At 38.6% G+C, this 19,992-nt stretch overlaps 1 protein-coding gene across 1 annotated transcript in view; it reads right to left on the reverse strand.

Moving 5' to 3' along the window:
* tub (TUB bipartite transcription factor) overlaps positions 1 to 19,992 on the reverse strand; it is a 91,762-nt gene that overhangs the window by 4,979 nt on the left and 66,791 nt on the right. The window contains exons 3-10 of the mRNA XM_066700884.1: positions 14,977 to 15,139; positions 8,912 to 9,076; positions 8,142 to 8,263; positions 6,464 to 6,655; positions 5,483 to 5,595; positions 3,498 to 3,612; positions 1,290 to 1,388; positions 260 to 431 (exon numbers count right to left, since the gene is read on the reverse strand). Coding sequence (XP_066556981.1) covers positions 260 to 431; positions 1,290 to 1,388; positions 3,498 to 3,612; positions 5,483 to 5,595; positions 6,464 to 6,655; positions 8,142 to 8,263; positions 8,912 to 9,076; positions 14,977 to 15,139 — 1,141 coding nt within the window. The remainder of the gene's footprint in view (positions 1 to 259; positions 432 to 1,289; positions 1,389 to 3,497; positions 3,613 to 5,482; positions 5,596 to 6,463; positions 6,656 to 8,141; positions 8,264 to 8,911; positions 9,077 to 14,976; positions 15,140 to 19,992) is intronic.

A 19,992-nucleotide genomic window follows, 5' to 3' on the forward strand; every position in this document is an offset into this window, starting at 1 on the left:
GAAAGACAATTCTAAATAATAAATGTAATACACATAAAAGTCATATTTTTCACAAATAATGGAGCAAAAATAATACTCTGATTATGTGGTTATTTATTTACCCTTGTGTATTATACTAATCCTGTTTGGTGATCCAGAATGTGGTGAAGATAAAGCTACCTTTGGGGTTATTATTTATTTTTTCTTTTAAAAACACTGCTTCTTTCCAGATTTTTACTTTATACCATGTGCTGTATATGTGCCGGGCCTCTACACTTACGATCGTTGTCGTGGATGATCTGGAAATTCTTCACTGAGGCTTGTGTGACTCTGCCGTGGAAATTGAGGACGTAGGACTGCGTGTCATCATTCCAGACGGGCGTTTTGTTGTGGAGCTCAATCACACTCTCCGTGTTCTTGTTCTGCCATCTCGCCAGCAGAGACTCGTGGTCCTGATAGATTACAGACAGGAAGAAGTGGACGTCACAAGCAAAACAAAGCCATGTTTTTTGTGTTTTTTCTCCTCAATTCCTGGATACAAAGCTTAACAATTGCACGCACACATACACAACGTCATATTAAAGATTTTCTATAAAGGCATACCTTTAACAAAACTTTTAATACATATAATCACAAGTTAAAATCAGTAAAGATTTGGGGGGGAATCAAAAACAAATATGGGTCCCAGAGGATTACTGGTTCTTCCTGAGGATAACTCATCATTTTGTAATTTGCAATCATTTAAATTTAATCTGGATCATGGTCCATTACATTTTAATAGCAAAATAACAATCATACTGATGCGTGTAAATCAGATACTAATCTTTAGTTTAGTTTTACCAATGAAGTAAACCTATAGTATTTACAGCATATTCTCAAGAATGCTAGGAATGTAATCTGTCAGAATAAATAATCTTCTAGAGCTTTGCTTCTGATTTGCAAAAGAAAAAAAAGACTTCACAAAATGAACTCTCGAGAACTAAATCTATGATTTCCGCATCAGCTTTCCAACATCAACTAAATTGGTTCTGTTGAGAAATGTCCTGACAGGAATTTATGACACTTTGCTCTCTGTTCCTTTCCGATGATTAGAGGCTTCTGATTATGTAACCGCTTTCCATGATATAGCATTTCTTGTAGCTGTCCTATCTCTGTGACTGACAGCACACAAATTGATGGAGGCACAGAGCGGATATGAATTCACTCACACGAAAGCACTTCTATTTCATGTTCCACTTCCACACAGACCTGCTTGCCGCTGCTGTAATTTCTTCAGTACAGAGCTCCCATTCATTGCCTGTTGTACTTACGTTCCGCGGCCTGATGGAGACTCTCTCGTGATCCATGTTCATTCCTGGGATGATCACGCTCATTTTCCGAGGGCCTTTAAAACCTAAAACATTAGTTTCCTATAAAAACAAAATGAACAATTCTTGAGTTGAGTTTGTGCATTGTGTTCATATGCATCATATCCCTCTTTGTGAGACAGGTTTAGATGTGTGTTTCCTATTGTGAGCACTAGGTGTCTCAGTGCTTCATATCGTGCAGGTGAAATTCAGTGAAGTACCCTTCAGAGCTGTAGTAGCTGATGTTTACTTTCTTATATTCTTTAATTAAACATAAAATACAATGTGTTTACCAACACACTGCCAGTTTCAAGACTCTTATTTGGCAAGAAAGATAAATGTTTTGGACACTTAGCCCTTTCTTCAGGGAACAGTCTCCTAAAAATGTCAATTTGATTTATACACTATGATCCAGCATGCAATGGGTCAGGATACCCTCCCCCGGTTAGTATTATATCAGAGGTCATGTGCTCTGGTTATAATAATTTTTTTACATCTGGGCTGGTACAGAGACCTGGATGTACTGTAACATTCTAGACAACAGCAGACTGTGAGCACTGAGTACAGACTACAACAGTACAGGTCACTCTGTGGTATCTCCGTTCTTAAAATCATATGTTGTAGTTTTTTACATTTTACATTACATACTTTTTATACATTTACTTACATTTCCTAATTGCAATGACATCTTTGCAAAGAACATGCAAATCTACAAATATCTGTGTAATGTTCAACTCAATAGCTTAATATTTAATGTGTGTACACAGAGGAAAGTATATTATTATTATATATTCCTTAGCAGATGCCCTTATCTAGTGTGACAGCAAGTTTTACAATATATTGTAACATCCTGGTGGGTGTCTGCAGGGCAAGTGTGTGTGTGCGCGTGTGTGTGTGTGTGTGGTTTAAGGTGTTGTTAATTTGGGTTAGGGAGGGATGTTTTCGGGTGGAAGGATCATGTGGCTTCCCCTGTCTCCTGAATGGTATCGCTGGGGAGCGGCGATTGGCGGGTGCGAGTCATGTGGCCTGGGGGTGTAGAATAGCCAGCAGTGACAAGCCGCTCGGAGAGTTGGAGCGGGAGAGTGTTAAAAGAGCAACTGAGTGCCTTTAAAAAGGAAGTATTGGAGGGGAAAGTGGTTGTACCTTGCAATTCAGTTAAAAAAGCCTCAGTTTTGTTTGGAAACTCTTTTGTCTTAATTCATCACAGTAATTACCTCAAACCCTGAGGTCGCTACAATATCATATTTTTACAAACAATTACCCATTGCTGACTTTTTACTGGCGTGATCTAGGTAAAGTACCTTGCTCAAGGGTACACCAGCCTTGGGACCACCTGGGACCATCTGGGTCCCACAACCCTCCAGTCAGGAGTATAGACCCCTAAATACTACTGTCCTGAAAGCCATGGTGTTTGCAAGAAGAAGAACAAAATTACTGAATTGAAACAAAGGGTAAAATAAAAAGAATACGAAGCTGACAATACATTCTAGTTGTACAAACTATTACGACCGTTCTAACTGCAATCCTGGCAGTGACATCAGATGGCCAGTAATGACAGTTTTCTGATGTCTACTCCTTGTTTTACTGGTCTCCTGTCTGTGCCAAACACTATGGCTGATCCAGAATAATGTTTCTGGCTTTGTGTTTTCTTACTTCAAGCTAATAACTGATAAAGCCAGGTGACTGCAACTGAAATTAAAAAGTATGTTTACTATGTTTGTCATTGAAGTAAAAAGGAATTAATAAACAGTTATGGATTTGCTGGAAAGTACACTAACGTAAATAGGCATTTGACAAACTGTTTTTTATACTTATGAAAATAAGAAAAATGTTTTCATAATATTGGGCTTCTGAGCTCCGTCCATCTACTGTAAGTTACAACACGTCAAACACACAGCAAGGGGTCACTTTTTTATTTTCTAAGGGAATGAGATAAGATGCTTATTGAGGAAAAAAACCTATAAAATATTTTTTTTTAAAACTAACTCACCACAGGCCTTTATGAGCTTCCAGAAAATCTGTTTTGTATTATTACTTTTGTTGTTGATATCGCATAATGATTACCAAGGGAATAGATGCGAGGTGGCAGTGACACATATATTGTTCATTTCCTTCAGTAATTGCTCTAAATCACTTGCTCTCCATGTAGCATCAGTGAGGACAGACACTTACATAGCAGATAGCTGCCAATTCCTGACGGAGGTTGCTTGCTTCTAAACTGGAGGTGGTCTTCATGGGATTCACACCATTGTCATAAACTGTAAACTTGGTCCCCATTAAGTTTGATCTGAGAAATAAATAAGCAAATGGCTGCAATTATTGTGTACTCCAGGGACCAAATTACAAGTAATAAAGCAAAATGCGCATCAATCACCATTATTATTACAGCCCACAAACCGTACCACTCCATCAACCTTAATGACCGGGAGACTGGTTTAAGTGATGGTCTGGGCCAAATATGCAAACAATAGTGTGAATAAAGCTGAATAATATTCCCAGAGGGATTTTAGCTTTCTGTGTTTTCGGAAATCTACCTCACATGCATAAACAGTCCAAATAATACTTGATAAACACAAACATGGTTACTGAAGTATGAGAAAGCAAACTGATTGAAAGTCAGATTGAATTTGATTGATTTGTAATGATTTCTAGATTGGTTTTGGTTTTAATACATTTCCTTATAACTGATTTGACTTTTTTCTTGAAAAAAAGTGAAGACCCTTACAGCAAAGCGAAAAAATACAGCCTGAATTAAAAAATAAACTCACTGTAATAACCCTGTGATTATATAATAACTATAACACAATCCTATCAAATGCTGATCACAAGCAACGACCATGGGGCTTAAAAAAAGCAGCCTAGTTAACAATATTAAAAGGTCAACTGCTCATCTAAGATCCACATCTGAATTACTCTGGTAATGAAAATAAAAATTATGCAATACTTCAAGATAAGCTTCACTTATGAGAGATGAGTCACTTTTCCCTTTGGCACTTCTATATTGTCTTTTGGTTAAAAAAAAAAAAAACTTCTCCCAGACTAAGTATATCTATGAAGGCTGCAGTAGCACAGTTGTAGTCATTTCGAGGATCACTGATGTCATTTTCTACCCTCGTACCTGTGAACACTGAATTGGTAGGTCATTGAACAGATTTGTGATTATGAAATTTGCTACCATGCAATTAGGGTAATTTTGGGAAGATTAACTTCATGTCAGTTACCTTTAAGAATGCAACAATGACTTTATGAATGATGAATGAGCCCTAACATTATCTGAGGTAACTAGCATTCATGCTTGGTCTGTGAAACTAACCTTAAAAGTGCATCTAACTATGGAATACTGCATTAACTTACTACTACATCATCTAAATACAAATAAACACCTGGCAAAATGGTTAATTAAATCATTTGGTAGGAAAAATAAACTGTGGATTCTGATATGGGGCAAGTTCTTGCAGAGAAAGGGATCTTCTAAATATCTTTATTCCAGACGGTGTCACTGTTTAAATTGCACCCATTTACTCTCCCATTCCATTAACACAGTGGAGGCTGCAATCCATCTTCTTAAGTAAACTGTCATGGATGCTGATTAGTAATGTGTAAGAAAATGGATGAGACATCATATTGCAGCAACAAAGTTCATTATTCTCTTTCTATTTTTTAACACAGTCTGTGCTGTAGTGTAACCCAGTTTTCTCAAACTCAGAAAGCAGCACATAGAAAAAACTTATGCAGTGGCCATTTTAATTACCATCATAATACATAGGTTTGAACAGAGATTATGCAGACAAACATTCTCCCTATATCCACAGAAGTAAACTAGTATTTTTGGTATGGACCCACCATCACAAAGGACCAGCTAGGGGCTTCACTGCTACCTATCCACTGAGCTAAACACAACGATTACAAAACATATCATGTGTAACACACATTTTCAGTTCTCTTCACAAATCTAAAAGAAACACAATAATAATAACATAAGTGTCAGAAGTACTAAGCTACTCCACTGGGTTAAGCAATGTAGAATTCCCAGAAAGAGATGACTTATCACTTTGTGTTCAAACATGAGCTAAGATGGTGGAAAAACAGAACAGGGAGAAACGCCTGAGGACAAAGAAATTCATCGCATCAGTTAAGCTGGGCTGAGAGACACTGACCTGAGTTTCCCTATGAAACTCTCTCCACCACGAGACAAGTCAGTTGGGTCTATGGAGATGAGGTAATTTGAGGTTTTGCTCTTCTTTCGTTTCCTTCCAGCTAACAGAAAGACCTACAAAATACAAACAGATGCCAGCGATGTTACGCGTACATTTCCACTGGCCTGACACAATCACGTACATTAGCAACATCTGCAATGCCAGTAATTGCATTGGGACAATTATATCAGAGAACTGTAACTGTCAATGGGTTTTTAATGCAAACATGTGGAACCTGCACTCAAAAGATGGAAAATCAGGCACTCTGAGAAGTGAGGAGAATTCGAGTGCGTAAATTAGGGCGGCAAGCAAAAGAACAGGAGGTCAGGATGCTCTTAAAGAGATTGTTCTTAAGATGCAAAGTCACTCCCTGTCTTTCTGTGTCCTGCTTGCTAATGCTTGGCATTGTGCATTGCTCATTTAGTTTAAAAGTGTAAAAATCATTGCTTGGAACAAATCCAGTAACAGACAAAGAAGCCTAGCTGTGAGGTGTCAAAAATAAATAAGAGTAACTCAATTTTCATTTACTCTTTTTATGCCTGTCAGTCTGGCTTCTAAATCTCAGCAGATGTCAGAGTTGGCGAAATGAGGAGTAAACACTTTGTCAGCCCGTGTTTTCTGTAGCTACTGCCACAGTATTGTACAAACATTGAAAATACCACATTTCCCTAATCTTTGAAGCAATTCCGGATCTCTTAAATTGATCCCGAGTGATCTCACATACTGATTTCCCATGCTGTGCATACGTTATATTAATGAACTAAACTAATTTCTCCCTTTCAGAGTTTTATTATCCCTCAGCTTTATTAAGATGCATAGAAGTTATCTTGTGTTATTTAGGTTCTGTAAAGGATCGTATTCCCTCTTCATCTTTCCCTCTACAGCTATTAAATATTTTTCACTTCAAGGATCTATTGTCATCTTAATGAATTTGTGTCTCACCTTCTTGCCGTCCTCCCTTTCCAGGTGGAGGTAGTAAGTGGGGTACATTCCTCTGTCCATGCCCTTCTTGTCTCGTGTGATCCGGCATTTAATGGTGATGCCCTGGGGGGCGGGTCTCAAGGAAAATTCCTCCAGGTCATCAACATCTACCATGGGCTCGTTCATTGGTGGGGTGGAGGCTGATGCAGCTTCCTGGGAGAAGAGGTTGAGAGAAAGAGAAGAGAAAAGAAAAACATGAAGGTAGCGCATCAGGCCAAAACACAGACATCTCTCATTCTTCACACGCTGTTTAAATGCTTGTTGATGCATGGTGGGGGTGCAAATCGCTGTGTGGCTTAGCATCAGGGCTTCCAATGACAGGATATCTGTGGCAAACGAGCACAGCAATCTATTCCTTTGGCACTGCCGATTCACCTCCGGGATCCACAGCACTATTATCGGGTTTATTTTTAGATGGAACACTTACGCCAGCTGTCCATTTTTAAAAGGATACATCCTGAATGTGTGAAAACAACAGAGCTAAAATCACACGTAAAAGAACGGGTCAGCCGTGGAGTAAAAAAAGAGAAATAAAAAATATCAGGCAAAAACTCTGGGGTCACAGAAATGGAAGTGCCCTGACAGCCTTCACCAGAAAACATAGGCAAATCAAAAATGTAATCCCAAGACTTCCACAGTGTAACTTTACAAAACAATCCCTTGTGTGAGAAATGTATGGTCATCTGGCTGTTCAAAACCCAAAGGGTTCATATTGAGTACGTTTCCCCTTAAAGTCAGAAATGTTCCTTTTTTGATTCCCATGGTATACTGCTGTGCATCAAAATGTAATAGCTTCTGACATTCAACCCTCATTGCCGATATTATTATTCTTATCTCTGTGCCTCAGCTTCTAATTGTTTATGCTGCTAATGATAAAGATCTTACCGATTGTCTCAGAAATGCCAAAATTAGGAGCTCAAACATTATACATGCCTGTAGCTACATCAGCACTGATGAAACTAATTAAAACTAACTATCTTACTACACTGAGACAGAGCTTTTGTGCCAGTATAAACCTTTACAGGCAAGATCAATAATTCTCTTGTTCTAAATGCTGGGGTTTTTCCAACTTAAAATGTAAAATACTCAGAGTGCAAGAAAATACAATGAACACACTCTACTCATTATTAAACCAAGAAACTATATTCATTTTGTTGTATTAGACTAACTGCAATCGAATGGCAAGTTTGTCTCATGGATATCTGACACTAAAACAAAACAAAACAAAACATGCTAAACAGAAATATTATTAGAAAACATGCAACTAACTAATCAATATCTTCCTTAATACAAGTGTTAAAACAGAGACTTCAAATGTATTAGTTATTGTTAAATGTTAAATATCAAAACTTCTACATCCTTTTTGTTTGTTTGGAAAATCTTCTTGAACAAGAAACTGTCTTAGTGGTTTCAGTTTTCATGAAGTCATGCTTTTGTTTACATTATCCTGGTAAACAAATAAATAAATAAATCAGTTTACAAATTCTGAACTCCTGAATACAGGCTTTGGAAACATTTGGAGAACATAACTTATTCTTATGCAAAGAAAAGCAGCTGAGATGGTGTAGTTATAACTCTCTTCAGAAACTGTAGTGCAGGTTTAGACTGAAACACGTGAGGATTTCAAGCACCTACATACCTTGCTGGATTTCTTGCTGCTGGCTGAGCCTGGCCTAGTGTTGCTATTAAGCTGAGAGGAGTTGGAACTGTCTTCATCCTCCTCATCCTCCTCTTCATCAAAGTTCATACTACTGGAAATGCCTGTTAAAAAAAATAAAAACATTGGTAGAAGAGACACTGCAAACCTCTCTCTAAATATAAACTGGTTTGGACTGAGAAAGGATAAAGTTCTACACTGATGGGAAATTCATATTTGGTTGACAAATTCAAAAGCTACTTTCATTAGGTGGTCAAAAACTAGTCTAGATCACCATGAATTCAAGAGAGAGGGATTAGTGACAGTGTGAAAGAACAGAGTAATAAGACCTTTTCAGGAAGTTGTGCGTCTCTTCCCATACTGTTAAGATAGGTGGGAGATGCCAATGACACCAATTCTTCATTTGACGCTTCTGCAACTGCAGACTGAGTCATGTGATCGACTCGGGGACAGCAGGGAAATATCTACAGGCCAGACTGGCCTTTAATGAGATGTCACACAGAGCTCTGCCCTTTTCTTCACCCTGACATTAAGTTAGGTGTGAAAATGTACACAGTCGAAAACTAAGCAAATTAAAGGTTATTGATAAAGGTTTTTAAGTGAGTGGTCTTTATACGGTTGAAAAAAGAAGAAGCAGCACTTTATTATTGCATATGTTGTTAAATATTACTCCCCATTTGAGTTATTGCGTTTACTAAACTCTCTTTACCCAAAAAGTGCCAGTGATAAACATTATACGGTGGGTACAGTACCTTTCTTCTGCATGGTGACTCGCAGGTCCTGTTTTCCCTGCTGCTGGGCACTGGTCACAGGGTCTCCTTCCCCCTCATCTGTACTGGACTGCCCCACCGTAAGGATCTGGATCTGACTCCCCAGGTCCTGCACCTCGTCCTGAAAGGCAGCTGGACCATCGATTCCTGCCAGACCACAAAACCCCCTATCTGTCACTGAGCTGAGCCACACACAGACATGCTCCACCTTGGCCATGCTTTCCATTTCTGAAGATCAATATCCTGAGCCTCGACAAGGGCTGCCTGAGCATGCTGGCCTTCAAAATTGCTACAAAACTGTTCACATGTCCAAAAAATATATATATTTTAAAGAAACACTCCAGCCAATTAAAATGTTTGTATTTTTTAAACACAATCATGTTGAACAGAAGAACCAAAGCTGGACCTCAACACAAACATGCTTCATGCGCTTGGTCTTCATCTGTGAGAACTGACTGGGCAAATCTTTTTGTGATTGGGTTTCTATTTTTGTCTGTACTCAGGCTCTCACTATGGTAGTAGAGCTCAGTTATCTTTTGCATTGGGGATTTTCTGCCATTTTTCTTGGCAGAAAATAAAAGCAGAGCAAATAAATGAAGGACATCAAATAGGCAACCTTTGCATTAGTCATCAGTACACACATAGGCCTCGGTTTAAAAAGCCAGTGAGCATTCGTTTCCTTCCAAACCTCTTACAGAAATCAGCAATGGTCTCGTTTTCATTAAATTATCCACAAACACTGTGCAGAACACGGTGTTCCTAATGCAGCAGATAGCCAGTAACACGCAGACTTAAGGACAAGATAACTACTCAAAATTATACCTGAGGGGATTTGATGGGATGATAAAGCAATTACGGCTACGTTGAGAAACAAAATAGAAGCCTTTCTGAAATTTCTATCCAAGCGTTTAAACAACTAAATAAAACCATAGGTTATTAGACACACATTGTAAATAACCATATCAAAAACTGCTTTCTCTACAGGCCACGGCTGAATACACAAGCTAATTTTTTTCTTCTCTACAAAAATAACAATAATAATAAAATGCTGATGTACAATGTAGAATATAACTGTCACCTTTCAGTTACAATACTGATTGGCCTCTGTCAGAGGCACTTTAAAAATATGTTCAGTGTGATTGGACTGGATGCAATCAGAACAAAATGGGTCATTTGAACAGGAGCACAAATAATAAATAACAAGGTATACATCTAATGCACAGCCAATTGCTTCTGGGAGGGATAGCTTCATGTCTATTTTAATTTCAAGCTGCTCGTCATGGTCTGTGTGATTCATAGTTAACAACAAGAAAAAAACACACACAACACACACAACACACACACTTCTCCTGTCTCTGTCACTGCCACATGCTTATTAGCGACAGAGGCAAAATCAGTTCATTTTAATGTCTTCGTCACGACTTGGTTTTCTTCTAGATCGGGTTTCAACTACAATTCTTGTTACTAACGAGGTGAATGGCCGAGCGGTATCACAGCGGCGTTATATATTGAAAGGCAGAGAAGAAAAGGCAAGATGGGAACCACAGCACTTAAATCAGTTTTTGCCGATTGTTTTTAACCACACATGGCATGTTCTGTGCTGAATTTGCTTTATTGATTCCTATATGATTCAAAGCACAGCAAAAGACTCGACAGATGGGATCAAGAGAGTTCCTTTCTGATTAAGGGACTGCATTATTTCAATTCTTGCAACACAAAGGACCATCTTGCAGGGAAAACTTAAAAGGAATGCCTGATGTGATTAAATCACCACACTTAAATGCAGAGGTAGTTAGGAACAAACCCAATTTGGGGTGTAGAAACAGATCCAATTTAGTTTTTTCCAAATAGTCACTAATTTGAACAAACCACAATCCACAGGACAGGAAGCTTTAATACACTATTGAACAGGCTCCCAAAGCAACAGGAGTGTTAACCAATGTCTTTCTTTTTTAATCTTACCATGACTTCACATAGATTTTCCTTCACTTTCACTCCATTTCAACCATGTTCACCTGCAGTGCTTTGCTGTGATTTTAATGCTCAATGCTAACAAGATATATGAGCCACACTGACCTGTAAAACATATAAAAAGCTATTTGCACCTTCCACCTTGGTTTTTATGTCTTTCCAGCTGAAAGGATAATGAGAGCACAGTGATTGCAATGCAGTCACAGAGACAGACGCTCTGGTGATAGTTTGGAGGTCACTGCCTGTCTAGATCTTGTAAACAGACACAGCAAAAAACGTTGAGACGCTGCATGCCCACGAGCAAATATCTAGCAGAAATCCACAGTATACCATGCTGTAGGAGCTCATTATAAATGATGTCTGCCATGAAGGAGCATGCGTCTAACCTTTGTGTTTTCCTTTTTTCTCCTTTTTGGCGCTGCCAGTTTGGGAGGTGGAAGAGGCTGACTTTGCTTTTTTAGTGGATTTTGGAGCCTGCGTGTCCGTAACAACATTTACATCCTCCTGTTCAGCTTCTTGCACTACGCAGGGCAGGGGCGGCGGCACGGGAAGAAGGGAGGCAAGCAGAGGAGACAAAAGGACAACAGACAAAGAAAGAGAAGAAAAGGCAAAGATAAGAAATACAGGGTGGAAAAAGTAAAGCGCACTAGAAAAAGCTCAAGTGTTAGTAGAGCAAACAGCAAAAGATAGCCAGCTACAGAAAGCCTTTTTACGAAGATGATCTAAGGTTATTGAGCAAGGGGAAAAGACAGATTGTGTAATGTTTGCAAATGGACAAACATAATTACCCAATTTATACCATTAGCAGGCAGAATCTTTGCTACCAAATGAAGATGATTACTCCTTTGATAGGCAGTCCTTGTAAAAGCTGTACCAAAGTCTCTCTCACCTTCATTTCCCTTTGCTTCAGAAAAAGGCTGTGATTTCTTTGTTTATTACAAAAGGAACACATGAAGGTTAATACATTTTGTTCGTTCCTTGTTTTCTGACAGGTCTTAGTGTTACATCTAGTGTAACTCACAACTCAAAGCCATTAATAACCAAACAACTCTCAAAGAATGCCCAGCGTTTTATCACGCCAATTCTGCAAGCAATTATTTGAAACAACCAGCAAAAGAAAAAGAAGAAATTGATTGCCATAGGAAAAAAAAAATCACAAAGAGAGGGAAAACAAAATGAACTGGAAGCATTTTCCATTTTCTTTGTTGCTCCATTGTTAGCATATCTTTGTCTTTCTGTGATCTCTCTCAGATATGGGCCCAACCTTGACTTTCAATGCAAATCAGTGCTGTTCAATTAAAAATAGTCTGCAGATGAAAATTTGCATGAAACTGAAAGTAATGTGAATGAACAAGAAAAAATATATATATTATATATTTACCTTGATACTTTTGTACATTGATACAGCTATAGATTAACTAGTATATAAAGTGACATCCCCACAGTCCTTCACTTAGAAGGTCCACTATGTCTATTTTTGTCCTCTGTCCATTTTGTTCTGCCAAATCTCTGGAAACCTCTTATACTCACATTGAACTTTTGCATTATATAAAGCTCCCATCAATTATGTTAATCTTTGAGACCTTCACGTTCAAGAATCCAATATGAGCCTAAAATCATTGCAGGGTTTGAAATTGTAGCTCATGAAAAACATGAAAGATGTGTGAACTGGGCCTGTGGTATTTGTCTTTTCATCAACGAGGGCTGTAAGGAAGAGAGCAAGGGTTTGCTTTGTTAAGATTAAAGAGTTCTTCCATGTAATTAAGTAGCAGTTTCGCCAAGGGGACCCCAGATTCCTTTAAAATGAGGTACTACTAAAAGAGATAGGATGCAATTTACACCTTTCATACTATAAATAGGAGACATTCAAGAAGAAGAAAGAGTTGGAGAGTGGAAGATAAAAACAACAGCAACAATAAGAAAGTAATTATACTCCCTCTTCTCACACTGCCTGGTGATTAAAGGAACACTGATTATTTAGACAGATTGAAGGTACCAGTGTGTTATGGGCTACCACACAGAACACCACAATATTAATTTAAGCTACATTACAGAATATGTGCTGTATATGGTGGAATATGTGACATTCACACTCAGGGAACAATTCACCTCTGAGTGACTTTTCTCTACCAAGACTCCAGAGCTGGTAAATATTGTTCTTTCAGCGAGTGTCAGCATGGTCTCCTAGGATGCGCACACAATCAATTTGTTCAAACTGTGTCACATGTTTGTTTGCTAACTCTTACAAAGAACTGCACAGATTGCACTCAACTCTCCATCAGAAGGTCAAGTGTCTTACTCTCGTCAAATTGTCAAAGGGGGGACAGACTCGGGGAGGGAAGACAACCCAGTGCTCTCTGACAAGGCTAGCTGAGATGACATGCAGAAGAAAATGTGCTGTATGACCTCAGGCTAATGAGAGGAGATGCCCTGAATCCCAACTCCCACACCAGCTGTGTGGTGTCCAGGAAAACAGGAATGAAGATGAGAAATTAGTAAATTAGCTTTTACTTGCTTCCTGAATTTGATGCAGCGATAAAATGAACGGTTTCTGTAATAGGGAAGACAACCTCTGCACATAGCACTGTACATTGGTGAACATTGGTCTTTACAAATTCACATTAAGATCAATACACATGAAAATTATGAGTGGTGGTCCCTGCCCTTAATCTTGGGTTGGGTTAAGACATAACAACATAACCACTTAAATGTGAATAAATCCAGCCTGCATTGCAGTTCGCTCATAAGAGTGACAAATGTATGCCAGAGCAGGACACAGGGGTAAAAAGCAATACAGATTCTCCCTCTTGTTGTTTTTATTTTAATACCATAGAAAACCTAAGTGCTCCTTCGAGCCTAATCACTCTAGCACTCAGTGATTTAGAGATTAAGTACCTTTATGGCTTTTTTTGTGTGGTGATGTTCAGTACATGCACCACACACTGTTATACAGATGCACAGTAATTCCATAAAACAGATGTCTTTTATATTCCAAATAAAGCTCTTTGTTTACCAGCAACAATGGGCCAACTGCCAGCTCTACAAAATGTTATACTGGAGAATCTAGTCTACAGGCACAGTTCTGAACAGAATAAAAGTTACCATCTTTATCAAACATTTTATTGACAAGGATAACATTTTATACATGAACTGACTCTGACTGGGTAATTTATCCTTAAATAAACGGACATGGGAATCTTTGGTCTCTCGAGTCCTCATTCCTCTTACTCAGTCTCTTAAGTAGGTGGCCTCCAAGTTATTGCCTGACATCTAAAAATCCTCATGAAATGCAGTTGTGAATTATAGTTTCAGATGCTGCTTGGACAGGAACAGAATCAATAAAAACATTTTTGCACCACCGCCCTGATCAAGGACAACATTGCCGGTAAAAAATAATCTGAAAGCGGCCTAAGAGACAGGCAGGATTTGAGACCAGCCCGCTCTCACCTGTAAGAGAAGAGGATGTGTTTGTGGCAGAGGCTGTGACGGACACACCACTTGGAAACCCCCATATAGTCATTGCAGTCCAATAACTGTATAATTTATGCAATATAAGACATTGAGTTGAGCAGGAGAAACGCACCCTTTGATTTTGGTCAGGTCACAACATGGCTCCAATATTCCAGCACAAATTAATATTAAGCAAGACATTTTGGTTAATGTCAGGTCAACGGAGATTTAGTTGAACGTTTGGGAGAAGGACAAGCCCAAATCTTACTCTCCACTTACATCTACCCAAGTTTCAGTTAACAAACCCCCTGATTTGCAATCCACTTCCATCCCAAAAAAAAAAACACAAAGCACTTCCTAGGCACATCATGCCTGGAGAGCAAGTTCCAATGACCTCATCCCCATGGCAGGGTCATCCTTCCCTCAGTCAAGCAATAATAGGCCACAATCAGCTCTATTTACCTGCTGCCACTCACATCTTGCTTGGGGTTGAACAAACTTCTGAAACTATTTTAAAGACAATACACAAGTCAAAAAACAGGCATTGGCAGACACATTGTAGAGCTAACTACAGAACCATGGGTAATACGGTCTCACTGCAGTTCCAGCAGTTCCAGCTGTCTTACCATGGTAGATGGTGCTGCTGTTGCTGCTGAGGTAGGACTCCACCAGCGGGGCCTGCTCCTCAGATTGCTTCATCCTGCGCGTGCGCGAGCGGCCATCCACGTTGGACTGCACCATCAGCGGCTCCTGGCGCTTCTTCTTCTGCTTCTGCTCTAGCAGAGCACGCTGAAAGACACAGCCCTCTGGTTACACCAATGATAATATACCAACAAAGCCATCCCCTACCAAAGCCTTGCTTTGTTTTTAGGTGCTATGGCATCTGGACAGGAAGGGGTAATACCATAAAGAAAGCAAAACAAGACGAGACAAAAGAAAAAAGGAAAAAAAGTTGTTTTGAAAGATAAAAAAAAAAAACATTTACAGTTAGGTCCATAAATATTTGGACAGTGACACAATTGTCATCATTTTGGCTCTGTACGCCACCACAATGGACTTGAAAGGAAACTATCAAGATGTTCTTTAAGTGTAGACTTTCATATTTAATTTGAGGGTAGTTACATCCAAATTGGGTGAACAGTGTAGAAATTACACCCAGTTTTATATGTGGTGCCCCAATTTTAGGGGCTCAAAAGTATTTGGACAAACTAACATAATCATGAATTAAATTGTGAGTTTCAATACTTGGTTGCAAATCCTTAGCAGTCAATGACTGCCTGAAGTCTGGAACCCATAGACATCACCAGATGCTGGGTTTCTTCCCTGGTGATGCTCTGCCAGGCCTGCACTGCAGCTGTCTTTAGTTCCTGTTTTGCCTTAGAAATCAAAACAAACCAATCAGAGAGAGAGCAAAAACATTAGATGTGGCCAAATCAACTAATTGGTACATTCTTAAAAAGAAACAACGCACTGGTGAGTTCAGGAACACCAAAAGGCCTGGAAGACCACAGAAAAACAACTGTGGTGGATGACAGAAGAATTCATTCCCTGGTGAAGAAAAACCCCTTCACAACAGTTGGCCAGATCAAGAACACCCTCCAGGAGGTAGGTGTATCTGTGTCAAAGTCACCAATCAAGAGAAGACTTCACCAGAGTAAATACAGGGGGTTTACCACAAGATGGAAACAGATTAGAGTTTGCCAAAAAACTAAAGAACCCCATACAGTTCTCGAACAACATCCTATAGACAGATGAGACAAAGATAAACTTGTACCAGCTTGATGGGAAGAAGAGAGTATGGAGGGAAGGAACTGCTCATGATCCAAAGCATACCACCTCATCTGTGAAGCATGTTATGGTTCCCTTGTATTTATTGATGATGTGACTGCTGACAAAAGCAGCAGGATGAATTCTTAAGTGTTCAGGGCTATATTATCTGCTCAGTTTCAGCCAAATGCTTCAAAACTCACTGGACGGCACTTCACAGTGCAGATGGACAATGAACCGAAGCATACTGCGAAAGCAACCCAAGACTTTTTTAAGGCGAAGAAGTAGAATGTTCTGCAATGGCCAAGTCAATCACCTGACCCGAATCCAATTGAGCAGCATTTCACTTGCTGAAGGCAAAATGCCCCAAGAACAAGCAGGAACTAAAGACAGCTGCAGTGCAGACCTGGCAGAGCATCACCAGGGAAGAAACCCAGCATCTGGTGATGTCAATGGGTTCCATACTTCAGGCAGACATTGACTGCAAAGGATTTGCAACCAAATATTGAAACTCACAATTTAATTCATGATTATGTTCGTTTTTCCAAATACTTTTGAGCCCCTAAAATTGGGGGGACCACATATAAAAATCGCTGTAATTCGTACACCGTTCACCAAATTTGGATGTCACTACACTCAAATTAATGATGAAAGTCTACACTTAAAGCACATCTCAGGGATCTACACTTACTTTTTTCCTTAGCAGCACTGTACACTACAAAAAAATGAGTGGCACATCATCATAAATGGTTCATATTTAATGCTAAAATGAAAAACAAATGCAACGATGTGCAACACATTTAAATACAGCGCTGTACAGTGGAGCCTCGTGGGGGGCAGTGGCTCAAACCAAAATGATGACAATTGTGTCACTGTCCAAATATTTATGGACCTAACTGTATATTCTATTTGTGCCTGTGCCCATGCCCCTCAGGGCTTATTCTCAGAGTTACTTCCCAGGAAAATCAAACTTGTCAGCTCTCTTATTTTCTAAAGAGTTCACTAAATCTTCAGAGATAATTTTTTTTTCTAGTAAAAAACAAACAAACAAAAAAACCTATATATTAATCCACTGAAAACACTCATTCTAAAAGGAATTTCTTCATATTATCATTGAGGAAACTAAGCATAACACCATTATCATAGTGGAAGAAGGGTATTGTGAAGCTCAGTATAGAAGTAACATTACAAAAACAAACAAAAAATCATCTTTATATGTTTTAGTTCAATTATATGCAAACAGAGCTTGAAAACAGTATTAAAGTAGACTTGTATGCACTGTAGTTTACATTTTAATTTCATTTTAATTTCATATTATTGTGTTTAAGAACATTCCCACATTGCGTCAAAGGCTATATTAAAAACCACATTTTGGATCAATGTGATGTTGAAGTCTAAACTTCCCCGTTTTTCCTCCTGACAAGTCTAGCCTGTATTTTCACACACTGTTAGTCAAATTGTCAAAGATAGCAGAGGTGACAGATGCCTCGAAATACACAACCGCAGGATACAACTCTTTTTAAAAATTACACAAGACCAGAAAAGCTTTGCTCGAACTCTGCAACTCTCCTGTGTCTATAGAAGAAAAAAAAAAATCAGTTCCTAAAAGCAGGCTGTAAATTCAGTTAATATCAGGAGAATATCCTCCAGAGCTAAAGGAAAAGTAAGCATTTTTACAGTAATTAATTCACTCAAAAGCTTTTATCTACTGGCCACTACTTGTTTTAAATGTCACAAACAGGATATTGGGAACCTGTTGTGCTTAGGTCTACCCATGAGAATAAAGGATAGGCCTTGAATGGCAGCTGTGCCCTCTTTGTAAGTGCTGCTTTTCCTGCTAGCTTTTACCCCATTCATTAGACTATGGCCTGCTAGGGTTCTTGCACAAAGGGAAGGAACAAAACTTACTTGTGCGCCTTGTTCCCACAAAACAAAACAAAACAAAAAATCAACCCGATCCTCTGCGTTGTCTACATTTTCAATGACAGTGCACAATGACATGGCACTTGTTTCTAAGCCAGTAAATGTAAATTAGAAAATTGTTAATTTAATCTAGCTCAGGAGGAACAAACAGCAAGAGTTAAAACAAATTACAGTATTTTCAGTACATTAATTAGCACAGAACATTTAAACAAATCTGTCTCACTTTCCCCCCTTATTTTTATCTGCATTTATTTATGTTTTCTTTCTTTTCTGCCTACACAGCAGGGAAGTAGTACCATATTATGATTTTTTCTTTTAAAATTTAAAACATCTGAAGAAGAATTCACATGAAAAGATTATTAACAGCAGCGGAGTTAACTCAGATACTGTCTGACAGCTCATATCTTCTATATGAAGTCACCCATAATTAAGCAAGACTGCGGTCTAAAAATGATCCCACAGCCACAGCCCATAAAAGATTTAAGAAAACCCTGGTGCCACCTGCAAACACAATTTCAAGTATTGCTGAAGCAGAACTCATCTTAAACTCTTAACCTCTTCATAAACTCATGTAAAAAAGGAAACGCTACAGGAAATGATCTTTAAATACAGTCAGTTGTAACTGCATGGCTGCCTTCATGGTAAAATAACTGAGCCCTCTTGTTTGCTCAAATTGAACAGAAGGTCTTCATAATCTATTCCTTGGCAACCCAGAACCCATAAACTTTCACTGACAATCAGGGCTGGCATCTTCTTACACCACTCAAGGTGACATGTAAACCCTTTACTGACACCTGTATGGCTGTTGGCTGTACACCACATAACCGTAAACCTTTTAAAGCTCTATGGGTTTTACATTTAAGTGTACAGCCAATTGATCACTCCAGTCCAATCAATCATGAGCCCCTAAACCAATACAGCACAATGAGAGCAGCTCATTCTCTCCTACTCTCTACACAACTGTTATTTGTTATTTGTTTTTCACATATCACAGGTAGGTTGTTTTAGCATTGATATCATCTAACAAGGAATATTGTGTCCCTCAGTAAGCTGTTTGATGTCAGTGGAGTATCGGCCACATTTTAATTGCATCTTAATTGATCTTTATGTGTGTTTTTCTCATTTATAAATAACACCATTCTTCCATTTTGCTATAACAGAACAGTAGTTGCTGCTTGTTTAAGTGAAACAGATTTGCTTATGATATCTGTTTCACTCATGGATCCCAAGAACAGACACGTTGAAAGAATAACAACAGCCTTATTTTACCTTAATGAGGAAATTCAGCTAATTGCACTTTAATGAATTATGCATGAAGCTCTTCCTCTCCCCATAATATAGACCCCACATTCATCTTTGATGTTCTAATCAAGGATTTCTAATTTCAGACAGAAGACGTACAAAAACTGCATACATATTTTGTCTTAAATATTGATATCCATGCAATGATAAAAGCAGAACATCACATACATTTGTAAACAACAATATTATGTATTATCTTATAACTCCTTTCTTCTGTCCCTCCAAAAAAATTAAATAAAAACAAATATATAACATTTTCCCAAATAGCATAATGCTTGCAGATTGAAATAGGTATATTTGCACTTCCACAGATATCTATGGAGCTTTTAAAATATTTTATTAATATTGTCACATTTTAAATAGTCCATAAATTGTCCAAATGCCACTGCAGGAAAAACAGCTCCTTCTCCTTCCTTTTTTAAATCTCCCACCTTCAGCTGAAAAGCACAGGACACTAAAGACTGACAGCTCCAGCAGCAGAAGCTGTTTTGCAGCCAACGGACAACTACCAAACAACCCAACAACTCCTACAAATATTAATCCTCTCTCAGGCACTGGAAGGAGAGTAATACCTAGCTCTCTAGAAAAACAAATGAATGGAACCATCTGGAAGGCTTCCAAGACTTGGAACGATTCAGAACTCCTACACA

The sequence above is a fragment of the Amia ocellicauda genome, chromosome 4, assembly GCF_036373705.1.
Source record: "Amia ocellicauda isolate fAmiCal2 chromosome 4, fAmiCal2.hap1, whole genome shotgun sequence".
NCBI lineage: Eukaryota > Metazoa > Chordata > Actinopteri > Amiiformes > Amiidae > Amia > Amia ocellicauda.